General features: G+C 38.7%; 1 protein-coding gene across 1 annotated transcript in view; it reads right to left on the bottom strand.

Annotated features, from left to right (window-relative positions):
- prex1 (phosphatidylinositol-3,4,5-trisphosphate-dependent Rac exchange factor 1) overlaps positions 1–18,068 on the bottom strand; it is an 84,557-nt gene that overhangs the window by 11,012 nt on the left and 55,477 nt on the right. Inside the window, exons 17-31 of the mRNA XM_026915790.3 lie at positions 17,814–17,906; positions 13,229–13,377; positions 11,916–12,001; positions 10,613–10,752; positions 9,885–9,999; positions 9,290–9,465; positions 9,020–9,181; positions 8,715–8,925; positions 6,760–7,024; positions 5,160–5,345; positions 2,170–2,258; positions 1,999–2,081; positions 1,547–1,637; positions 957–1,085; positions 815–856 (exon numbers count right to left, since the gene is read on the bottom strand). Of these exons, the coding sequence (XP_026771591.3) occupies positions 815–856; positions 957–1,085; positions 1,547–1,637; positions 1,999–2,081; positions 2,170–2,258; positions 5,160–5,345; positions 6,760–7,024; positions 8,715–8,925; positions 9,020–9,181; positions 9,290–9,465; positions 9,885–9,999; positions 10,613–10,752; positions 11,916–12,001; positions 13,229–13,377; positions 17,814–17,906 (2,017 nt within the window). The remainder of the gene's footprint in view (positions 1–814; positions 857–956; positions 1,086–1,546; positions 1,638–1,998; positions 2,082–2,169; positions 2,259–5,159; positions 5,346–6,759; positions 7,025–8,714; positions 8,926–9,019; positions 9,182–9,289; positions 9,466–9,884; positions 10,000–10,612; positions 10,753–11,915; positions 12,002–13,228; positions 13,378–17,813; positions 17,907–18,068) is intronic.

The raw sequence follows: 18,068 nt of genomic DNA, 5'->3' as shown, positions 1-18,068 counted from the left end.
CTCTAGATCTCCTCTTACTTTCAACCTCGTGAACTTTCACTCAGAAGCTCACACAGCCTTTACACACACACACATACACACACAGGAATGGCGGTGGAATTCCAATGAAACAATCAAATATCTCACAGCGCACACCCTGGAATATCATTTAAGCATTATGTAGTAGAAACTGCAGAGGTTTTAAGCAGGTCCCTGATACAGAGCAGAAATGTTACATAACACACCTCATTGTTGAAAAAGTACAGGAAGTGAAAGTGAAATTATACCTTCCTTCTTGAAACCTTTTCACTACTTGAAGATTTCAAAGCTATTTTAGTAGGTGTAAATTATTATTATTATTATTATTATTATTATTATTATTATTATTATTACTATTATTATTATTATTATTATCATCAAAATATATTAATCTACTCTAAAATCCAGAAGTATTGGCACATAAAACTGAACAAAACTGAACATAAATGATTTTTTAAATGAATTTCAAACGTAAGGAGTGATATGGGGCATTGTATAGTTTATTTCAATACTGTTTTTCCAAATATAAATGTTTTCTCAAGGAGGAAAACACTGCTTTCAAAATTATTGCCACAATTAGTATTTTCTTCAGTTCTTCCTGGACAGAATAACAGCACTGAACCTCTGTCTGTAATTTAGAGAAATAATGTAATTTGGAGAATTATTTATTTTATTTTGTTTAGAGGGAAGAAAATATCTTCAGTAATTGGAAACTGTGAGTGGAAAATGTTGATCAATGGGTGTCAAAGGGTGCCAATAATTTTGGAATCGACTCTGCAGATTATCATCTCCTTACCTGTGCACTTCAGCAAGGCCAGCAAGAGCTGATTCCTCCCATCTGAAACACATAAAATTAAAATCAACCAAATAAAATTTGTGCAAAAAAATTATTTATAAACTCTACACAACAAAGAAACTAAAAGAGGCTGTGAACACACCCTCTACGAAGCGATGCAGACTGTCCACCAGGTTTTTGATGGAGCTGGGCAGGTTCCAAGGGTCCTCCTGGATGTTTTTGTGTAGGATGTATCTGCATCGTGCTGTCCAGTCGTCCGCGTGGCGGAATTCTGCCCGCACATAGGTGTGACACACGGTCATAATGAGGGCTATTCAAGCTCAAATGAAAGAGTGTGTGTGTTTGTATGTGTGTGTGGCAGAAGGAACAGGCTTTCTTGTCTGCGATTCCTGGCAGAAACCCATGTGCACAGACACACATGCGTGTCTTATTTGAGTCAATACAAAAGCATTTAATGTCCTCATAGGCTTCTATTGTAAAGGTGGTTTTAATTATGACCCTTCTCTAACACTGCAAATACACAGATGTGTGTGTGTGTGTGTGTGTGTGTGTGCACTCACACTCAGACAAACAAACCCAAACAAGCACACTGTCTATAAAATGAGACAGAGAAAAGATGTGTTGTCTTGCTAGAGTTCAGAAAGTGGTAATGACTGACCAAAAATACACACACCCTAAACACTTTTCCAAACATAGCACACACACCAGTGTCTGCCCCACATTGGGCCGTACCTGGCTGAGTGTGGTCAGGGTGGAAATGCTTGGTTTCCTCGCATGCTTTGCTCATGACCGGCCCTTTCAGGAGGCTGTTGATAGAGTCGACCTGAACGGGGAAAAACACACACAGCATCGCAATGAATCCTCCCTTCAGTACGGCCTGCTGCAAATCTGGAGAAGTCTATGTCCAGGGGCAAAGAGCAAAGATCAAAGGTTAATATAGGGAGGTAAGAAGAGGTGGACACGGTTATCTGAGGAAGCGTGCTGTAATGTGAGAGAAGAAAGGACAGGAAGGAAAGATGGACTGAGTGAGCGTCATGGGCAGACAGAGAGGAGAAACAGAAAAGATGAGACGAGATAAGAAAATCAAAAGCCGAAGAAAGCTCTGTGAAAATGGAACATCTGAAGGCATAATAAAGAAGACATATTGTAATATATTGGGCTAATATATGATTCTACAAACGTACTTGATTAAACAGATGCTCCAGACACCCATGCAGCTTGTCCTGTTTGTCCAGGGGAATCTGCATGTCACATGGCAGCTCATCTCCTACATGTCACGATACGCAAGATTAGGGCACAAAATCAAGCAGAACTTAAACATAACTATAAAAAGTCTCAAAGGTGTTGGCACTTACCTGAGCCCATCTCGTCACTCCCTAGATAAGAGCTGTTGCTTCGTACGCTCGTGTAGGACAGCACAGAGTCTCGGTTACTGTTGCACTCACTGAAACAGCAAACGCACAGAAACACCACACATCCACGCTAATCATTCACTTCTTATCCATTTACCATCACACTTCAAGTTCAAATATCTTTTCTAAGGTGCTAAACCTGCTTAGCAAACAATCTTTATAAATATGTGTTTATTCTTTATTTTATTTACTGGTCTGCATGAAAGCAACTTCGTCTACAGGATGAATTTTTAAATAAAATGAGGTTTCTCCAAGCTGAACTTTTTCAACCAGGCGTCTTGACAAAATTCTCCTGTCTGTACCAAGAATCAGTTCTGGAATATTTTCACACATAACCTAAACATTTCTAAACTCCTTCAGAAATGTAAACTGATTTTATATATCACTTTCAATTTTTATTAAATCTATATTTTCTCTATTTTTTTTTTTTTACTTCATTATGCAGTGTATATTTGCCTTTTCTTCTTTGCAAAGCACTGTAAGCTGCATTTTAATGCATGCAATATGCTATTTAAATAAAATTAATTTAGCCAATTATTATTATTATTATTATTATTATTATTATTATGTAATTCCTGTAACTATTTAATTAAACCTGACTTTTGCTGGTCAGTGACCTGGACGAAGACTTTCAATCAAGTCTCACTTACAGACAAAAATACGTCCCGGTTTCTGAGGTCACTGACATTTGAATGTATTTTCACTTCATGTGTCTAGGAAGCACTCTGTCTCCTTTGCAGACCACAGCATCCCTTATTCCCACCATTCAAAAACTTGAAATAGGAAGTACCATGACAAGTTTATCCACCCGACATGAACCCCTGACCACCACTTACAAGTGGACTAGAGATTCATGGACTAGAGAGAACAGGCCCTGGGGCTGTGTTAACACAAGTGTCATACTGACTGAATACACATAACCAGCGGACTTGTGGCAGTGTCACTAAATGCATATGGACAGTCTGATAATGGCTAGGTGTGTGTGAGATTATAGAATCACAGATCAGTCCGGGAGAGCAGAGGACACAATTACTGCAACAAAAACGTTAGCCAAGAATGGACACACTAACCATGTCTTAACACTCATCCTCCCACACGAGGGAGTGAAATATATAGCAGATGGAAAAGAGCAAGAGAGAGAGAGAGAGAGAGAGAGAGAGAGAGAGAGAGAGAGAGAGAGATTGCACTAAAGTAAAACCGAGATAAACACTGTAGGAGTCTTGAATCTCACACATTCAATTCATGCATGAAACCAGATTAAAATAAGCAAAGTGTTTTTTCCACAGATAGCCCCAAAAGCTGATGTAATTTCTCGGTAATGCGAGGGGGGCTGTAATGTATGAGATCACCCACTCAGAAGGTATCGGGCTTTAATGGTGGGTGGCTGTATAATGGAAGAGAGTGCATACGCAGCCAGTCATTTAGAGCTACTGTAGTCAGCATGCTGTTAGTGGTCAGTGTGAGCAAGGCCCTGCTCAAACCAGCATCTGCAAAATTATAAACACCCCACATGAGTAACGACACTGAGGGGAATGAAGATGATGTGAGGTTTTAGCCATGGAGCAGAGTAATGGAGCATCTCCACACAAAATACAGAATGTGCTCTGAATTTGCTGGAGCAAAACATGTCAGGTTTAAAAACATCTGCTCCACAGGAGGAGCAGCCACGAGGCCTGTACTATAGAGAGCCCTATCCACCTGAGGGGATCAGCTCCACTGATATACAGCACACATGCTTTAGTCTGCTGTTTACAATCAGCCTGAACTTTATTAAACACATTTTTATGATTTACTGTATATGCTTTCAGTGGAATTAATTACAAAGTGGAAAAACTGGCACTGTAGCAGTTTTGCTGCATACATTTACTGAACATGTGAGAGGTTAGTGTTACCGTATATTTAAATATAAATATTCATATGAACTAAAATGTAATTTTATGCAATTACATTCAGCCTTAATTTCTTAAAAAAAATTTTAAATTTGATGAATTTTCTGCTCACCTGGTTCAATTTCTAATTCATTGTTTCTGTTTCCTTACACAGACACGCATCTCTTGATAAGTTCACATTGTACATGGCTCTCTCAGCTTTTCCCAATCAATCTTTGTTACATTAAGGTCAGCAAAAGCTAAGATGGATGATTTTATGGAAGAAACATTGGCTCAGTGGAGGCAAGGCTGGATACTGAAAAACTATTTTTCCCTCAGACTAACAAAAATCATCCATCCATCTATTCTTTGTACCACTTATCCTACACGGGGTCGCAAGGAGCCTGGAGCCTAGGAGGGGGACACCCTGGACAAGGTGCCAGCCCATTGCAGGGCACAACTGCACACACACACTAACATACCCATTCACACACTATGGACAATTTGGAAAAGCCAATCAGCCTACAATGCATGTCTTTGGACTGGGAAGGAAAGTGGAGTAACTGGGGGAAACCCCTGAAGCTGGGGAGAACTTGCAAGCTCTGCACACACAGGGCAGAGGCGGTATGCGAACCCCAACCTCTCACCCCTGTGAGGTAAATGTGCTACCCACTAAGCCACAGTGCCCCCCACTTACAAGAATTATGTATGATTATATATGAAACTGTGTTGCAGCAAGTTGTTTTTGTGCCTAGCTGCTTGGGTTAGAGATGTCACATTAAAAATAAGTGTTCATGCTGACCTGAACCTTTAGCTAGCAATCTTCACTACCTAATATCACTGTTTATGAATAATATTATTATCTTCATTATTTATGTTTGCCTTATTTTTATAGTGCTCTACTATAGCTAGCTAATGCAATTAAAACCAAGCACTAGCAAGCTCAATACCTATGTACGAAAATATCCAGCCACTTCAAATATGTGCAAAAAGTTAAATCTGCACTTTTCATGCAGATTTCATCCTGAATCCTCCCGAGTGTTGACTTTGTTGTCTCTGTCTCACCTGTAAGAGTCTCTGTAGCTCATGGTGTCATGTCCAGAATCCTCCTGATCATCCTCATTCACTTTGAAGCACACTCTTTTGCTCTGACTGGCCTCCTCATGCCCAGGAGAAGTAGACGGCACACTGTCATATGAAGGAGGCTCAGAGCTCTGAGGCTGGATGGGACCAGTGATGGAGGACAGGAGCCTACAGCACACAGCCACATATCACAGAAACATAAACACACAAAGATGTTAGAAATACGTAACCGGCTCTATGTTGATTGTAATTACTAGGTAATATATCAATCGCAATATTATAGCTCAAGGGGAATGCGAAAGAGAACTTTTAGAGCTAAAGTTAATAACATGTTGAGGTGTTGCTGCTTTTTATGTGTGAGCCACACACCCACAGCAATTATTTCAATGTGTTATCGAAATACATGAGAGGGAAAAAAGTGACAAAAGGGAGAGGCAGGGAAATGGTGTCTCCTCCTCTGTAGTGTGTTATGGCTTCAGCCTTGGCTGGCTCTGCCCTGCCCATAAATATTTTTAGACTTTCAGAAAAGGCTTCCTGATGTAGGAAGAAGTAGAACAGAGCTGTGGCTGGTGGGAATCGCTGTTCTCTGGTGTGGTGGAGACACACCCCGATGTTAAAACATGCTATTTGATAAAGGAGATGTTCCCACATACACACACAGAGAGAGAGAGAGAGAGAGAGAGAGAGAGAGAGAGAGAGAGAGAGAGAGAGAGAGAGAAAGAGAGACCACCTATACAGACATGTAGATGTCTGATTTGTCTGAAACCTATAAAACGCATAATCTTTAAAGTATATTCTCAATCCAAAGTGTCATTTGATATTATATATTCATATATTTACCACATTAATTACAAATTAATCTGGTAAATATATGAATATATAATAAAACTACAAAAGTGAATAGGGTCATTTTTAAACCAATAGATATCACAATCAATCTTTGCCAGTTGACTGCTGATATTTTTACTTTTTAAAATTATTTTCAAACAATAGTTTTTCTAAACTATTTTTTGTATTGCAATTTTTTTCAAAATGAGACCTCATCTAATTAAATATGCCTATAATTTGCATACAAAAAAAAAAGTCTTTGGATGAATAAATTAGAATTAAAATGTTAATTTTACTGTGAACACACTCTTCAGATAAACACTTACACAGAACAGTTTTTTGTAATTTGATTATTGTTCAACATTATTGTTGCTTCTGAACAAAGAAAAAAATGGTTTTGATGAAAAACTAGTTTAAAAATAAAAATATGTGTTATGTATTTCCACATATATTTATAAGGCTTTTATAGGAAACTGATAGAAAAACTAGAAACTATAAGAAACTAGATATTTATAACAGACAACACACTTTTCAGGGATAAATGATATGATGTGGGCATAGCTTCAAACTTTCAGATAAAGCAGTAGTCATGCATGGAGAAACAGTGAAATAAACGTTTTACTGCTTCTACATTTTTATTACTACAGTTTAAGAGTAGACATATTTTAGATTCAGTTTATACAAACAATGATTTCTCACTGTAGTGTGTTTCCTTGACTGTTGCCATAATTGATTTATCATCTTTCAGACTTACACATCAATTTGAGCCACGTAGAGCTTCATCTCCCTGACCGCGATGTCCAGCCGGTTATAAAGGCAGATGTAGTTGTCCTGGCTCTCAGTGTCCTCCTGCTTGAGGAGAAAACTGAGGCCTCCTCCACCCCACGTGCGCCTCCTGCATGCCTCGATGCCTCCATCTACTCCCTCCACCTCCTCGTTATCCAGACCCATGCAGCTCCAGGATGGGGCGGCCATGCTGGTCACACAGTGGACCGTGTGGGACATGGGGTTCAGATTTGCTGAATAGGAAGAAAACTTACACTGAAATGTCTGATGAAGAATAGGCTTATGTTGATGATGTGGAGACACAACAAAGATTAAACAAAACAAAGTACCACACCCTAATTTTTTCATGCTGAAAGTATACATCAGTATAAGTATTTTTACTTTTTAAAATTCCAATTATCTTCATAAAATGTACTTAAATATATAACTGAGGCAATAGATCATTAAATAAGGTTACCACCAATGGTTAGACTTTCAATAGTTTATAAAAAATATTGCTATTTCATGGAATTATTTAAAAATCAGTAGTCACATATAGGCTATACCAAGTACATGTTTTGTAGAGTTTTGTGTCGTGGCCACAAATGTAAGTAAAGGAAGCAAAACTGTAAAGTGTAAAAGGAAGTTGGCATCAAATGCAGACAAAAAGCAGAGCAGATGAAGAGATAAGTGAAAGGTGGCATTCCTAAAAGTGATGAACCATTTTTGAATATATAGTAATGCTAGTGGCTTTATTCTCATAGCAATACTATGATAATTCAACTACAAGCTCTGGTATCACATATGACACTTAAGCCCTTTGACCTAAAATAATGGGACTACTCAGAGTCACACAGCCTGGAAAAGCTCCTGATATATACAATAATCTCAGTGAGCTCCATCATCAGAAGAATCTGAAGTATCTTTGACCGTGTCACAACTGCTGAGCAGATGTGAAGAGAAGCACTTGAACCAAACAACCTCAAAGAGGAGCCATAACAACACAACTGGTACAGTTCCATGTAGACGCAACCATGTCTAGTGGCAGGTGCAGTAACAAACAAAAGCCAGATATAACACAGCCTTAATATGCTGCAAGTGTATATTAATACAGAAAAAAGCCATTGAAACCTCACACAATAACTGACTATAACTTATTTCTTAATGTGTGGTATGCAATGTACATTACATATAAAAGTAATAACAAACACATGTACCAAAATAAAATTAACACAATACATGTGGTACTATTTAGCTTGGACTTTATTGGCTGAATCAACCATTTAAGCTAAAGGCCAAACATCAAGCCCTGAACAACATGAAAACAAATCCTCGGCTTTAAGGTGCAGGAAATGGGAGAGCGTGCTCCTCAGGGATGAGGTGAGCTGACATCACTGAGAGCCACTCAGCATGGCCTAATGGAGTCGTAATGGAAGGTTGATGGAAGCAATTTCAACCTGAGAGCTTTAAAAGGCTCTGATTTGCTGTGGGAATAGTCATTACAGCAAGGCATGAAATTTACAAGGCCCTCATGGTTTAAACTGTATGCTTTAATTAATATTTCATGATGTTTAACTGTTATCAAAGGGAATTTTGTTCAGTGGAATCCTTGTGTCAGGGATATAATCTAGCTAATTGCTTTGACAGCCATGAGGTGAAGTGTGTGTTTTTGTGTTTTTTTGTTTTTTTTGGGGGGGGGGCGAAATGTAGAGAAAAATGGAGTTGCATCTTTTTAGCACACTACACACTATATGCCATATTTACCCAAGTGTGAATCATTGCACTTTTCAATGAATACTGTAAAACCGGTGCCAAAACAATGCAATTTTTTGCCATTTTGCCCCCAAACAGGTTGAAGCAAATTTCACTATGTTGGAACCATTTTTTAAAACAAGTGTGGGAAGTGACAAAACTAGAGTATCAAATGTCACAATGACCACCAACCTTGGTCTGGGTCAAGGCCAAAAAAGGAATTCTTGCGCCCGAATCGGATGCTGAAAGCACGGCCGGCTGATGTGCTGCTCTTGGGGCATGAAACCTGCATCAGGTTCAGGTGGCAGTTGGTGGGCACAAAGTCCATGCAGCCCAGGGCATGAGGTTTAGTGCTAGCCTGCTTAAACATGGGCGAGCCCTTATTCTGCAGCTCGTCTGCAAACTGAGATTGGGACAAATAGAACAAATGAGGGGGGTGTAAACTTTTGATTATGTCTGAGAGAATGAATAAAGAGATAAAATGGGTTTTTCCGCACCTGTTGATAGCTGCAGATACGTTTGCGTATACTCTCCAGTTTGGTGTCGCAGATACTTCTGAACTCGTACTGCGGCATCGACATTACACGCTCGCTCTGAGCGATCAGCTGACTGCAGCTCGTCACAAAATGGCGGTCATCTTTAGCAAAGGCTTCTAATATCTGAAACAAAGCAAATAGTGTAAAAAAAATTCTCACTGGACAGAGAAATACACTAGACATCCAAACTACAAATATTCTCTTCCCAATTCAATTTTTATGAATTATTACCTTTGCTGTAAGGCTGAAGCAGCCCTTTGGCTCTACCATCTTCTCCAGAACATGGTGCTTGATCCCAGCTGAGCTCACGTACTCATACACAACACCATGTTCCAGGTGCACGTTATCCACCATCATATTAACCAGTGGGACATCTCCAGACAGGGACAAATGTTGCAGACCTCTGACTACAAGGTCAAACCAACAAGGAAAGAATGTGGAATAAGCTACATATTATTTATACATCTTCAGTAACAGCTTTATCTTAATCAGGGTGGTGGTGGATCTGGAGCCTCTCCCGAGAACACTGCGCACGTGGGCAGGTGTCCCATCCGGAGAGTATTCACACACACATTCACATTCACATTCATCCACTCATCTTGGGGACAATCTAGTGTAGCCAGTCCATCTAGACGCATGTTTTTGGGAGGTAATACGAAGCCAGTCAACCTGGATGAGATCCATGTGGACACATGGAGAACATGCAAAACTCTAAACAGTTTTGTTTGTATTAGTCATTAGTATCACTATGGATTGTTTAAGCTAAATACACACACCCATCCAACCACAACTGCCACAACCGCCACAGCCGGAGAAACCACAGTACCTGTTCCATTAGCACAGCCGTTTTCCTCAGCATCTGAACCATTCTCTGAGAGGCACGAGCTGAACACCTGTTCCTCCACATCGTCATACACACGGTACACCCACTGACTGCAACCCTGCATTAATCCATGTACGAGCGACGAGAGCAAAAGTGACGACAATAACAGTGATGAAATTGCTGCAGCATGAATCCAGCTATATGCAATCCAATCCAACAACATGAAACAATTGAGATCAAAAGTTTGCAACCCATATAGTTTTTATATGAAAAAATGAAAATTGAACTGAATGTAAAGAAATGTACAGAAAGTTGATCAACAAATACACTAAAAATGTTGAATAAGAAAAATGCATGGGTTAGTCCTACAACTAGATAACAATCCAAAAGATGAGGCAAAATAAACAGAAAATAGTTGAGCCTGATCTGTGACCCTCTCAGTTTTGAAGAATAACAGAAGAATAGAAGAATGTGTTACATCTGAATTATAACAAATATGTCAAGCAGAATGAAGAACAGGGCTGGGCTACAGAGGTGTGGGCAACTGAAACACTACAACTGAAAGGATCTTAATATGCTCTAGTGATAAAATAGCATCCGTGAAACAGACTAACTAAATGTCTTGTTGGTACAAACTGAAGGTCTTTGTCTATTTCCTTTTGCCCTAAGGGTATGCAAACTTTCACACTGAACTGGAAATTTAATTATCTACTGCAGCCAGCAGATCTTACCTGCTCCTTCTCATCCTGTTCAGGCTGATAACTGCTGAAGTGGTCCAGCACCTCCTCGTAGCTGCTCTGGCTCATGTTGGTGCCATTTACTTTGAGCACACACTGACCAGCCTGCAGGCCTGCTGCTGCGGCCTCTGACCCTACACGCACACACACACAAACACACACACACACAGCAATGAAAAGTGATGTCAGAGCACATTAAATTGAGACATCCTACAAATGGCAACACACGAGCAGGGAATATCTGTTCTTTTTTACTTGTTATTCTTGTTTATGGTCATGGCAGCATGTAAAATGCCATAGTAAAGCAAAACAAATCAGAACTATTTTGACTGAATTGGATCCAGAGTACAATAAAAAAGGCACATATTGTTGAGACTGGGGAATTAAAAAGACCATGGCAGCCTAAACAAAAAAGCCAGAGACTACAAACCAGTCTGAAGAGAAAGAGTATCGAGACGGGTGAAGCCTCAATATGCCAAGCCAGTATGTAATAATACATAAACTATGCCTCAAACACGCCTTCCTCAAACACATCTCCACCTTCTCCTGCACTCAGTAAACTTACATCAAGTGAAAACCATGTATTTATATGAAATCAAGATTGCATTGAATTATATGTTCAGTTTTATTGCAAAGATAATATTGCACATTTAATTTCTACTCTTTGCTAGATTATATGAGCGTAGACAATATACCACTGCTGCAGTAAGTGTAACATGCTGAGGCATTTTCCATAATAAAATCTATCATCGACATACTATAAATCTGTACCTTTGCTGTAAACGTCTATCTAAATAACTGTATGTTTAATATAGTTTGGGATTCACGTCTGATTGTGAAGTAGAGGTAGTTATTTTCAGTGGTCCAGATGTTTATCACATGAGTACTGCAGTCTCTGTTATGAATCCATTTTTTCCCTTTCAGTGCTTAGTTTAGTGCAGACACATCTGCTTGACAGGTTAAAGAGTGAAAGGCAATTACATTCCTGCTTTTGAGGAAATGAAAAGGCTTTGTGTGAGAGAATCTGATTAAATTAATACTCAGTGAAACCACTAGTGTGCTTAGAAGATTCATTTGGAAGTGAATTTGAAATTGTTTAATTAAAGCAGGACAAATTAAAAAGAATATGAAAAGCAATAGAGGTAAAATTATCAAAGAAAAAAAAAATCACAAACCAGCTTCAGACATCAAACACATCAAGATACATTTTTGATGGTTTCTGAAACATACACACACACATACACACACACACACACACACACACACACACACACACACACACACACACAGAGCTCACCTTTCCTCACAGCATGCACATATGGAGGACAGGATCCAAGCAGTTTGAATGACAGGCCGTCTTGACAGTCTGGAATCTTCACGAGCCTTCATTTCACAGACAAAGGGAGAAACGTCCTGAGTCCATACAGTTTTTTAAGATTTTATAGGAAATTCCCATATTGATTCGCTTCAAAATGCAGTTAAAATCGTCTAGTCCCATATGTTTTATGGATAACTGAAGATCGTTTGGGTACCATCTTATGCTATACTACCATCTTTGAAATCCTTGATGCCTGATCTATTTGAGAATCATTTAAAGGTGCAGTTTGTATGTTTTAAATTTTAGAAGTGTTTCTAGATTTAATAATCATATCATTTCAAAGACCCATTTGAACAACTCGCAATATTTCCATACAATAAATCTGGCCAGTTTCTTCATTTCAGGCTTTGTTCTGTTGACACTTTTGTGACCCAGAAATTATCTGAAGCAAAGCTGTTAAGCACTGCCAACTGTTTAGAGTTTAACTGTTTAGAGGTTAACTGCTTTAGTTAAAAAAAAAAAACATTTTAAAGCTTAGTTGTTTTTAAAGAAAACAATATTGAACGGGTATCTGTGTCGGATGATACTTAAGGTTTCAGTATTGGTATCGGTATCGGAAAAGAAAAAGTGGTATCGTGCCATTTGCATGAAGAGCAACATACTAGGACAGGGGCTGTCCACTATTGGACCGTGGTCCAGATGTGGACCCGGCAAAGCAGTTCACTCAAAGCACTCAAAAAATACCGCAGCAGAACTGATCAACTTATTAAACCAGGGCCATTTTTTCATGACAGTCACATACATATATGTTAATTATTTAGCTGAATGCAGTGCATCAGAAAAGGAAAGTGTTTTCACAGACTTTTTTAGATTTAGACATGGCTTAATAAAAAAATGTCAATGACAAAAATTGAATGTTTAAAGACAAATGGACAGAGAAGTATACATTTATTCTGTGAGTCAAGTTCAAAATAGATGTCTCATCTGTTCAGTCTGTTGCACTAGTCAAAGTTCACAAAGTTTAGTTGAATACAATGGAAGTGTGGAAAAGAGGGAGAGTGATCAATGTTTTCATTACAATTGTAATCGCCTCGCAGGCAGTAAACTGCTACTTTACGCATACAAAACAACTCCATATACTTCCCATATATACATCTGTAGTGTTTATGACCCAGAGCTGTAATACTAGTAGCAACTCTATCACTTTACTCTAAGTGCTTATACTAGAGCAGATGTAAACGATGTATGTGTTGTGAGTATATCCGGTTATACCGCTATAAAGAGAGACTTACTCTTTGTTTTTGGTGGCAACCAGCAGCCTGAGAGAGCGACGTATACAGAAAGACTGGTTGATCATCATCTCCACCTCAGCGAAGGGCCTCAGGAACACGAGGTCTTCGTTAATGGAGTAGATCTTCCTTCCTGCCTGCAACCCCGCCATCTACACACAGAGAAAAACACAGTGCAGAAACAAGCAAACACATTACTGAGCTGTTATTTCTACCACAAGTAATAAAGAATATATTTAGAACTAGCTGAAGTAAACTCATTTACAATCTTAGCTGGGGCCAAGAACAAGCAAATATTATAGCAAATTTTAGAATAATTATGATTTTTTTTTCGTTTTGCATCAAAGTACAACAAAAAAAAGAGATGTGGATTTCAATCCACATCCCCTTCCACAAAGAATCCAGCTCTTAATTTTCATACTGAATAGGACTTTATGTCAGGTGCCAGAGTGAAAGCACTAAAATAAGGGCTATTTAATTATACAGCTGTGATGCTGGATAATGCAGGCCTCTATGTCCTCTCTCTCACACACAGGGTCACTGTGACTGTGCACTGCTTGTGGAAACAAATCACTTCCTTCTGCACAGAAGTGTTTAGTATTCCTGACCCTAGCGCTCTTATTCCAGTCTTTCTGACTGGTGTCTATTTTACCCCTGGTCCTGCCAGAGTTTCCCCTTTTTACTGGTCAGTGGTGGCAGCAGAGGACAGACGGAGGCCTTGTTATGTTCTATAATAGAAAGAGATGAAAGAGGAGACGAGCACACTGGTGGATGAGAGGGGGTCTAGATGGGGCAGCTTCAGGAATGGGGATGTATATTCTACAAAAGCACTTTTAACTGAAAGCATGTATTTCACACATGCCTTCTCAGTCGCTGCTGACGATCTGTTACCTTACGTTTGCATGAGCTGGCTACAAGTCACTTGTGTTGCCTGTAGTTTGCCTTTTGTGGATGTTTAGCAACTGCTTATATTGTCGCTTGTGGGCATGCACCATCCAGCTTTTTTTTTTTTCAACAATAAATGATAGAAGACAATACAAAATGTATAACCTACAGCTCACTATACACATCAATTTTATTTAAACTGCATTTGAGCTTGATTTACATGTTTCATGCATGGCTTCATACTGGCTTCACTGGCAGATAAGCAAAGCAAGCTGACTCTGTTGTCTATGCACACTCACCAGAAGCACCAATGATCTCTGCTACTTCCTTCCAAGCGTCATTTTATTTATAATAAATCTCAGTTGAAATGTCACTTACTTCAGTGTCACTTTGTTGCTTGGCACTGTTGCTGAAATCACAGCTCTGTGTCATGCACGTACATAGAAAATGAACAGTCACCTGTCTGTCACTTTGTCACTCGCTAGTGTGAATTTAGTGTTATATACGTGTCAGCAAGCAGGGTTAAAACTGGAGACCAGATCTAGTTTATCACTTGCCCTGACTCCTACTGATAGGGTGTGTAAATCTACAGTCTGGGCTAGAAAGAAATCAGCCTCCAGGCATTTGTTTTATTTTGAAAGAAAAGGAAGACTTAGCCCTGCAAGCCCATTTATAGCAGTAATGTGTATATATATATATATATATACTAATGTTGTTATTGTTGTTTAATGTTCTACTACCTGTTCTTTAGTGTATTTGACTTCAGCTGTAGTTTGGAGTATATTGTTCCTCCAAACTATAAAAAAATAATAGGTTTAGAACAATCTGTCACTTTATGCTCCAAAAACATGGTAAAATACAGGCTTGAGAAAACGTGGTTAAGTTAAGGTTGCGTCTATGATACTGCTAACCTCTGATACTAACCACCTTGATAGAAAGTAGAGAATGCTATACATAGTAGTAAAGTTCACTCACAAATGAGAAGTATAGGCCCATGGTTCTTAAAGTGGAGTACATGGACCCTCAGGTGTTGATAAAGCATAGCTGACTGTTATCAAAGTTAGCACACGTATTGTTACGTTCTTATAGTTATTAGCCAACTGAATGAGTTTAATGCAAGTCAGAAAACATCTAGGCCCATAAATAATGTCAACTTGAATCTAATAAATTTTATAAAATTTGTGAAAAGTTCAGGAACAAAAAAACTCTATGGCTTCAATAATTAGCCAAGATTTGATTGTACCCATTTAAATAACAATCCTACTACTCCCAATTCCTCATATCCCTTATATTTAAATAGTTATATTATGTTTGTAAATAAGTCTGTACTAATGGGGTCTGCTGATATTTTTACACTTAAAGGGGTCCCTGGCAGCAAAATGTTTGAGAACCCCTGGTACTGGCTCCATGTAAAACATATACTATATCAGTATATCTGAAATCATTCTAGGCTCCATTTATTTATATTAAGTACTTCTAATCTCATACTGATTATTTTGAAATGTAAATCTGATGTGGTGTAATTAGTAGTGCTGCATTAGTCTTTGCACTGTCTTACTCAAGTAGTTGTTTATATTATTACTTTTACATGAGTTTGATTTTTGATGACACTGCTATATACTCAAGATTGTACTCTTAGCAGAAGACAAGATAACTCAATGGGTATCTACTGTATTTGTCAATAAAGCCGTTTTTCACCTGCTACATGGGATAGGCAAGTTAAAATATTAGATCAGTTGTTTCTGATAAAATATGCCTCCTATTTTTGTAGCTCAGCATCATTGTGAATAGAGGCTTCATCTCAATGTGTTTCTCGACATGAAGAAAACAGTGAGCGAGGCGTCAGGACTCAGAGGAGAATGTGATGAGGCATGCCTAATTTTCTCTCCACTATCTGAAGTGAGAGCGAGACTCTGGAGAGGGAGTGAATTAAGAAAGCGTGACCTGCGCCCTGACTGACTGCCTGAGCATCTGAGAGCCAACTGACGTAGGTGTGAGGACATAAACGGAGCTGGAATAAACCCTCCTCATTAGCAATACACGTTGTACACAACGTCCAGATGATACTGATGGAGGTGATACATGCCATGTTCTAATGATGTATAAAGAGCGATCTAAGATTAGCTTCCCTCTGTGAACAAGCCATCTGAGTCACTAAGAAGCAAATCTGAAACAGCACAGTCCACACAGATGTGCACAGATGTTTCACTACCAAGAATATTAGTAGTGTTGCTAGTATTACATGCAGCCTAATAATGTACTAATACGTTGTATTAGTAATCAGACTGGTTGTTTAATAGGAATAAAAAACTGTAATGTATGCACCTAAATTGTGATAGAGTAAACCATTCAGGGTCAATCATAATAAATTTCTCTTTAATTATAAAAAGTGGGTAATCTATATAATAATCCAACCCAAAAGTAAACGCCATGCAAACCTAAATCAGACTCTTTTCACAATATGGATCTTATGAAGAAAACGGTTCTTCCTGTGAGGAAGTTCATATTAGTTCTTCATGTAAGAGGTAAAATAAAAGCAAGGTTGGATGGTTTGAGGAAAAAAAATTATAAATGCATTAGCTAGCAAATAGTAAAAGCTCCAGTCTGCTATCCAGTTCCATGATTTTGGTTGCATGGAAAAATAACAGACTAGGCTAAAATGTGCTAGCTAATGTATTATAATAACACATGGAAACAAACAAGTATGGCTATAGAGGGGACAACTCTCTTTCCTTATCCTCTGCTGATAAAGTTTTTGATTTTTGTTGCCACATCATGTTTGCGTCATCAAGCTGTTTGGGCTATAAGCTGAAGTATTCTCTCTTCACATCACGTGTAAAAATGATCATTTGTGTCTGGCTCGCGTCATTATTTTCTCTCTATGTTTAACGTCAGTGTGACGTACCGTGCGTATTGTGCTAGAAGAAGAAAAATAGCATGGCACTTTATTTTGCTCAGTTTTGTCAGTGTTTCCACATATATGCGTGTTCCCGATTCTAAAAATATCGTCTGTCATCCCTACATGCTAATGCGACCAATAAAAATCATTCTACTATGAGCCAGATCCTTAGCTGATGTGTGTAGTGCAGCAGGTGGTGGGATTTGGAAGCGTGTGCTATATTTACAGCATTGAGGTATATCGCTCAACTGTGAACAACTTTTTTTTTACTTTTTCAAAAGACAATAGGAAGTAGGGATTATTTTTCTCTGGCTGTTTCACCTACTATGAATTAAAAATAAAACTAATAGCCAGGACCTGAAAACAAAGTGGGTTGTCCACTCCTGATCTGGCTAATATTTACAAGAAGAATGATCTAGGACATGAATTCTTCTTGCCTTCCCCAAGGATATTTCATCAAGATTGATGCAAGCACTGGTCTACTCTTGCAATAACGATAACAAACTAACAATAACCAGCTGTTTAACTCTGACAGGGACCACAAGTGTCTACTCATTCTAGTAGTATAAATGCTGCTCCTCACATGCAGATACGCCTGGCTCAAAGTACGAGTTTGTTGAGTGTGTCGTGTTTAGGGCATTGTTAACATTTCAGTCAGCTTGAAGAAAACTTCTGCACGTAAGCACAGCATCTGCACTTGCTTTTGAAATGAAATCATACCAAATTCTACCTTTTAACATAAAGCATCGATGGATGGATGGCCATTCTGTAAGATGTTTTACAAAATATAGTTCCTACTCTCACCTCAGCATGGGAGCCCCTGGTTACACTCTTCACCATGATGGCCTTGTTCTTCTCCTCAATCTGAAATCCGTAGTCTTCCTCCTCTGGATGAATCTGCAGATGTCAAAACCAGCCATCAGTTCATTACAGGCTAAGCACTTTGACTTCAGAAGACGAAACCAGGATTCGAGTTTAAGAGGAAATAAATGAAATGCTTGGCACATGTTCATCAAAAAGGTAATGTGAATTTTTGTACCAAATTATATGTCTGTAGAC

The sequence above is a fragment of the Pangasianodon hypophthalmus genome, chromosome 8 (assembly GCF_027358585.1).
Source record: "Pangasianodon hypophthalmus isolate fPanHyp1 chromosome 8, fPanHyp1.pri, whole genome shotgun sequence".
In the NCBI taxonomy this organism is placed as follows: Eukaryota; Metazoa; Chordata; class Actinopteri; order Siluriformes; family Pangasiidae; genus Pangasianodon; species Pangasianodon hypophthalmus.
This window is presented reverse-complemented; position numbering and strand designations above follow the sequence as displayed.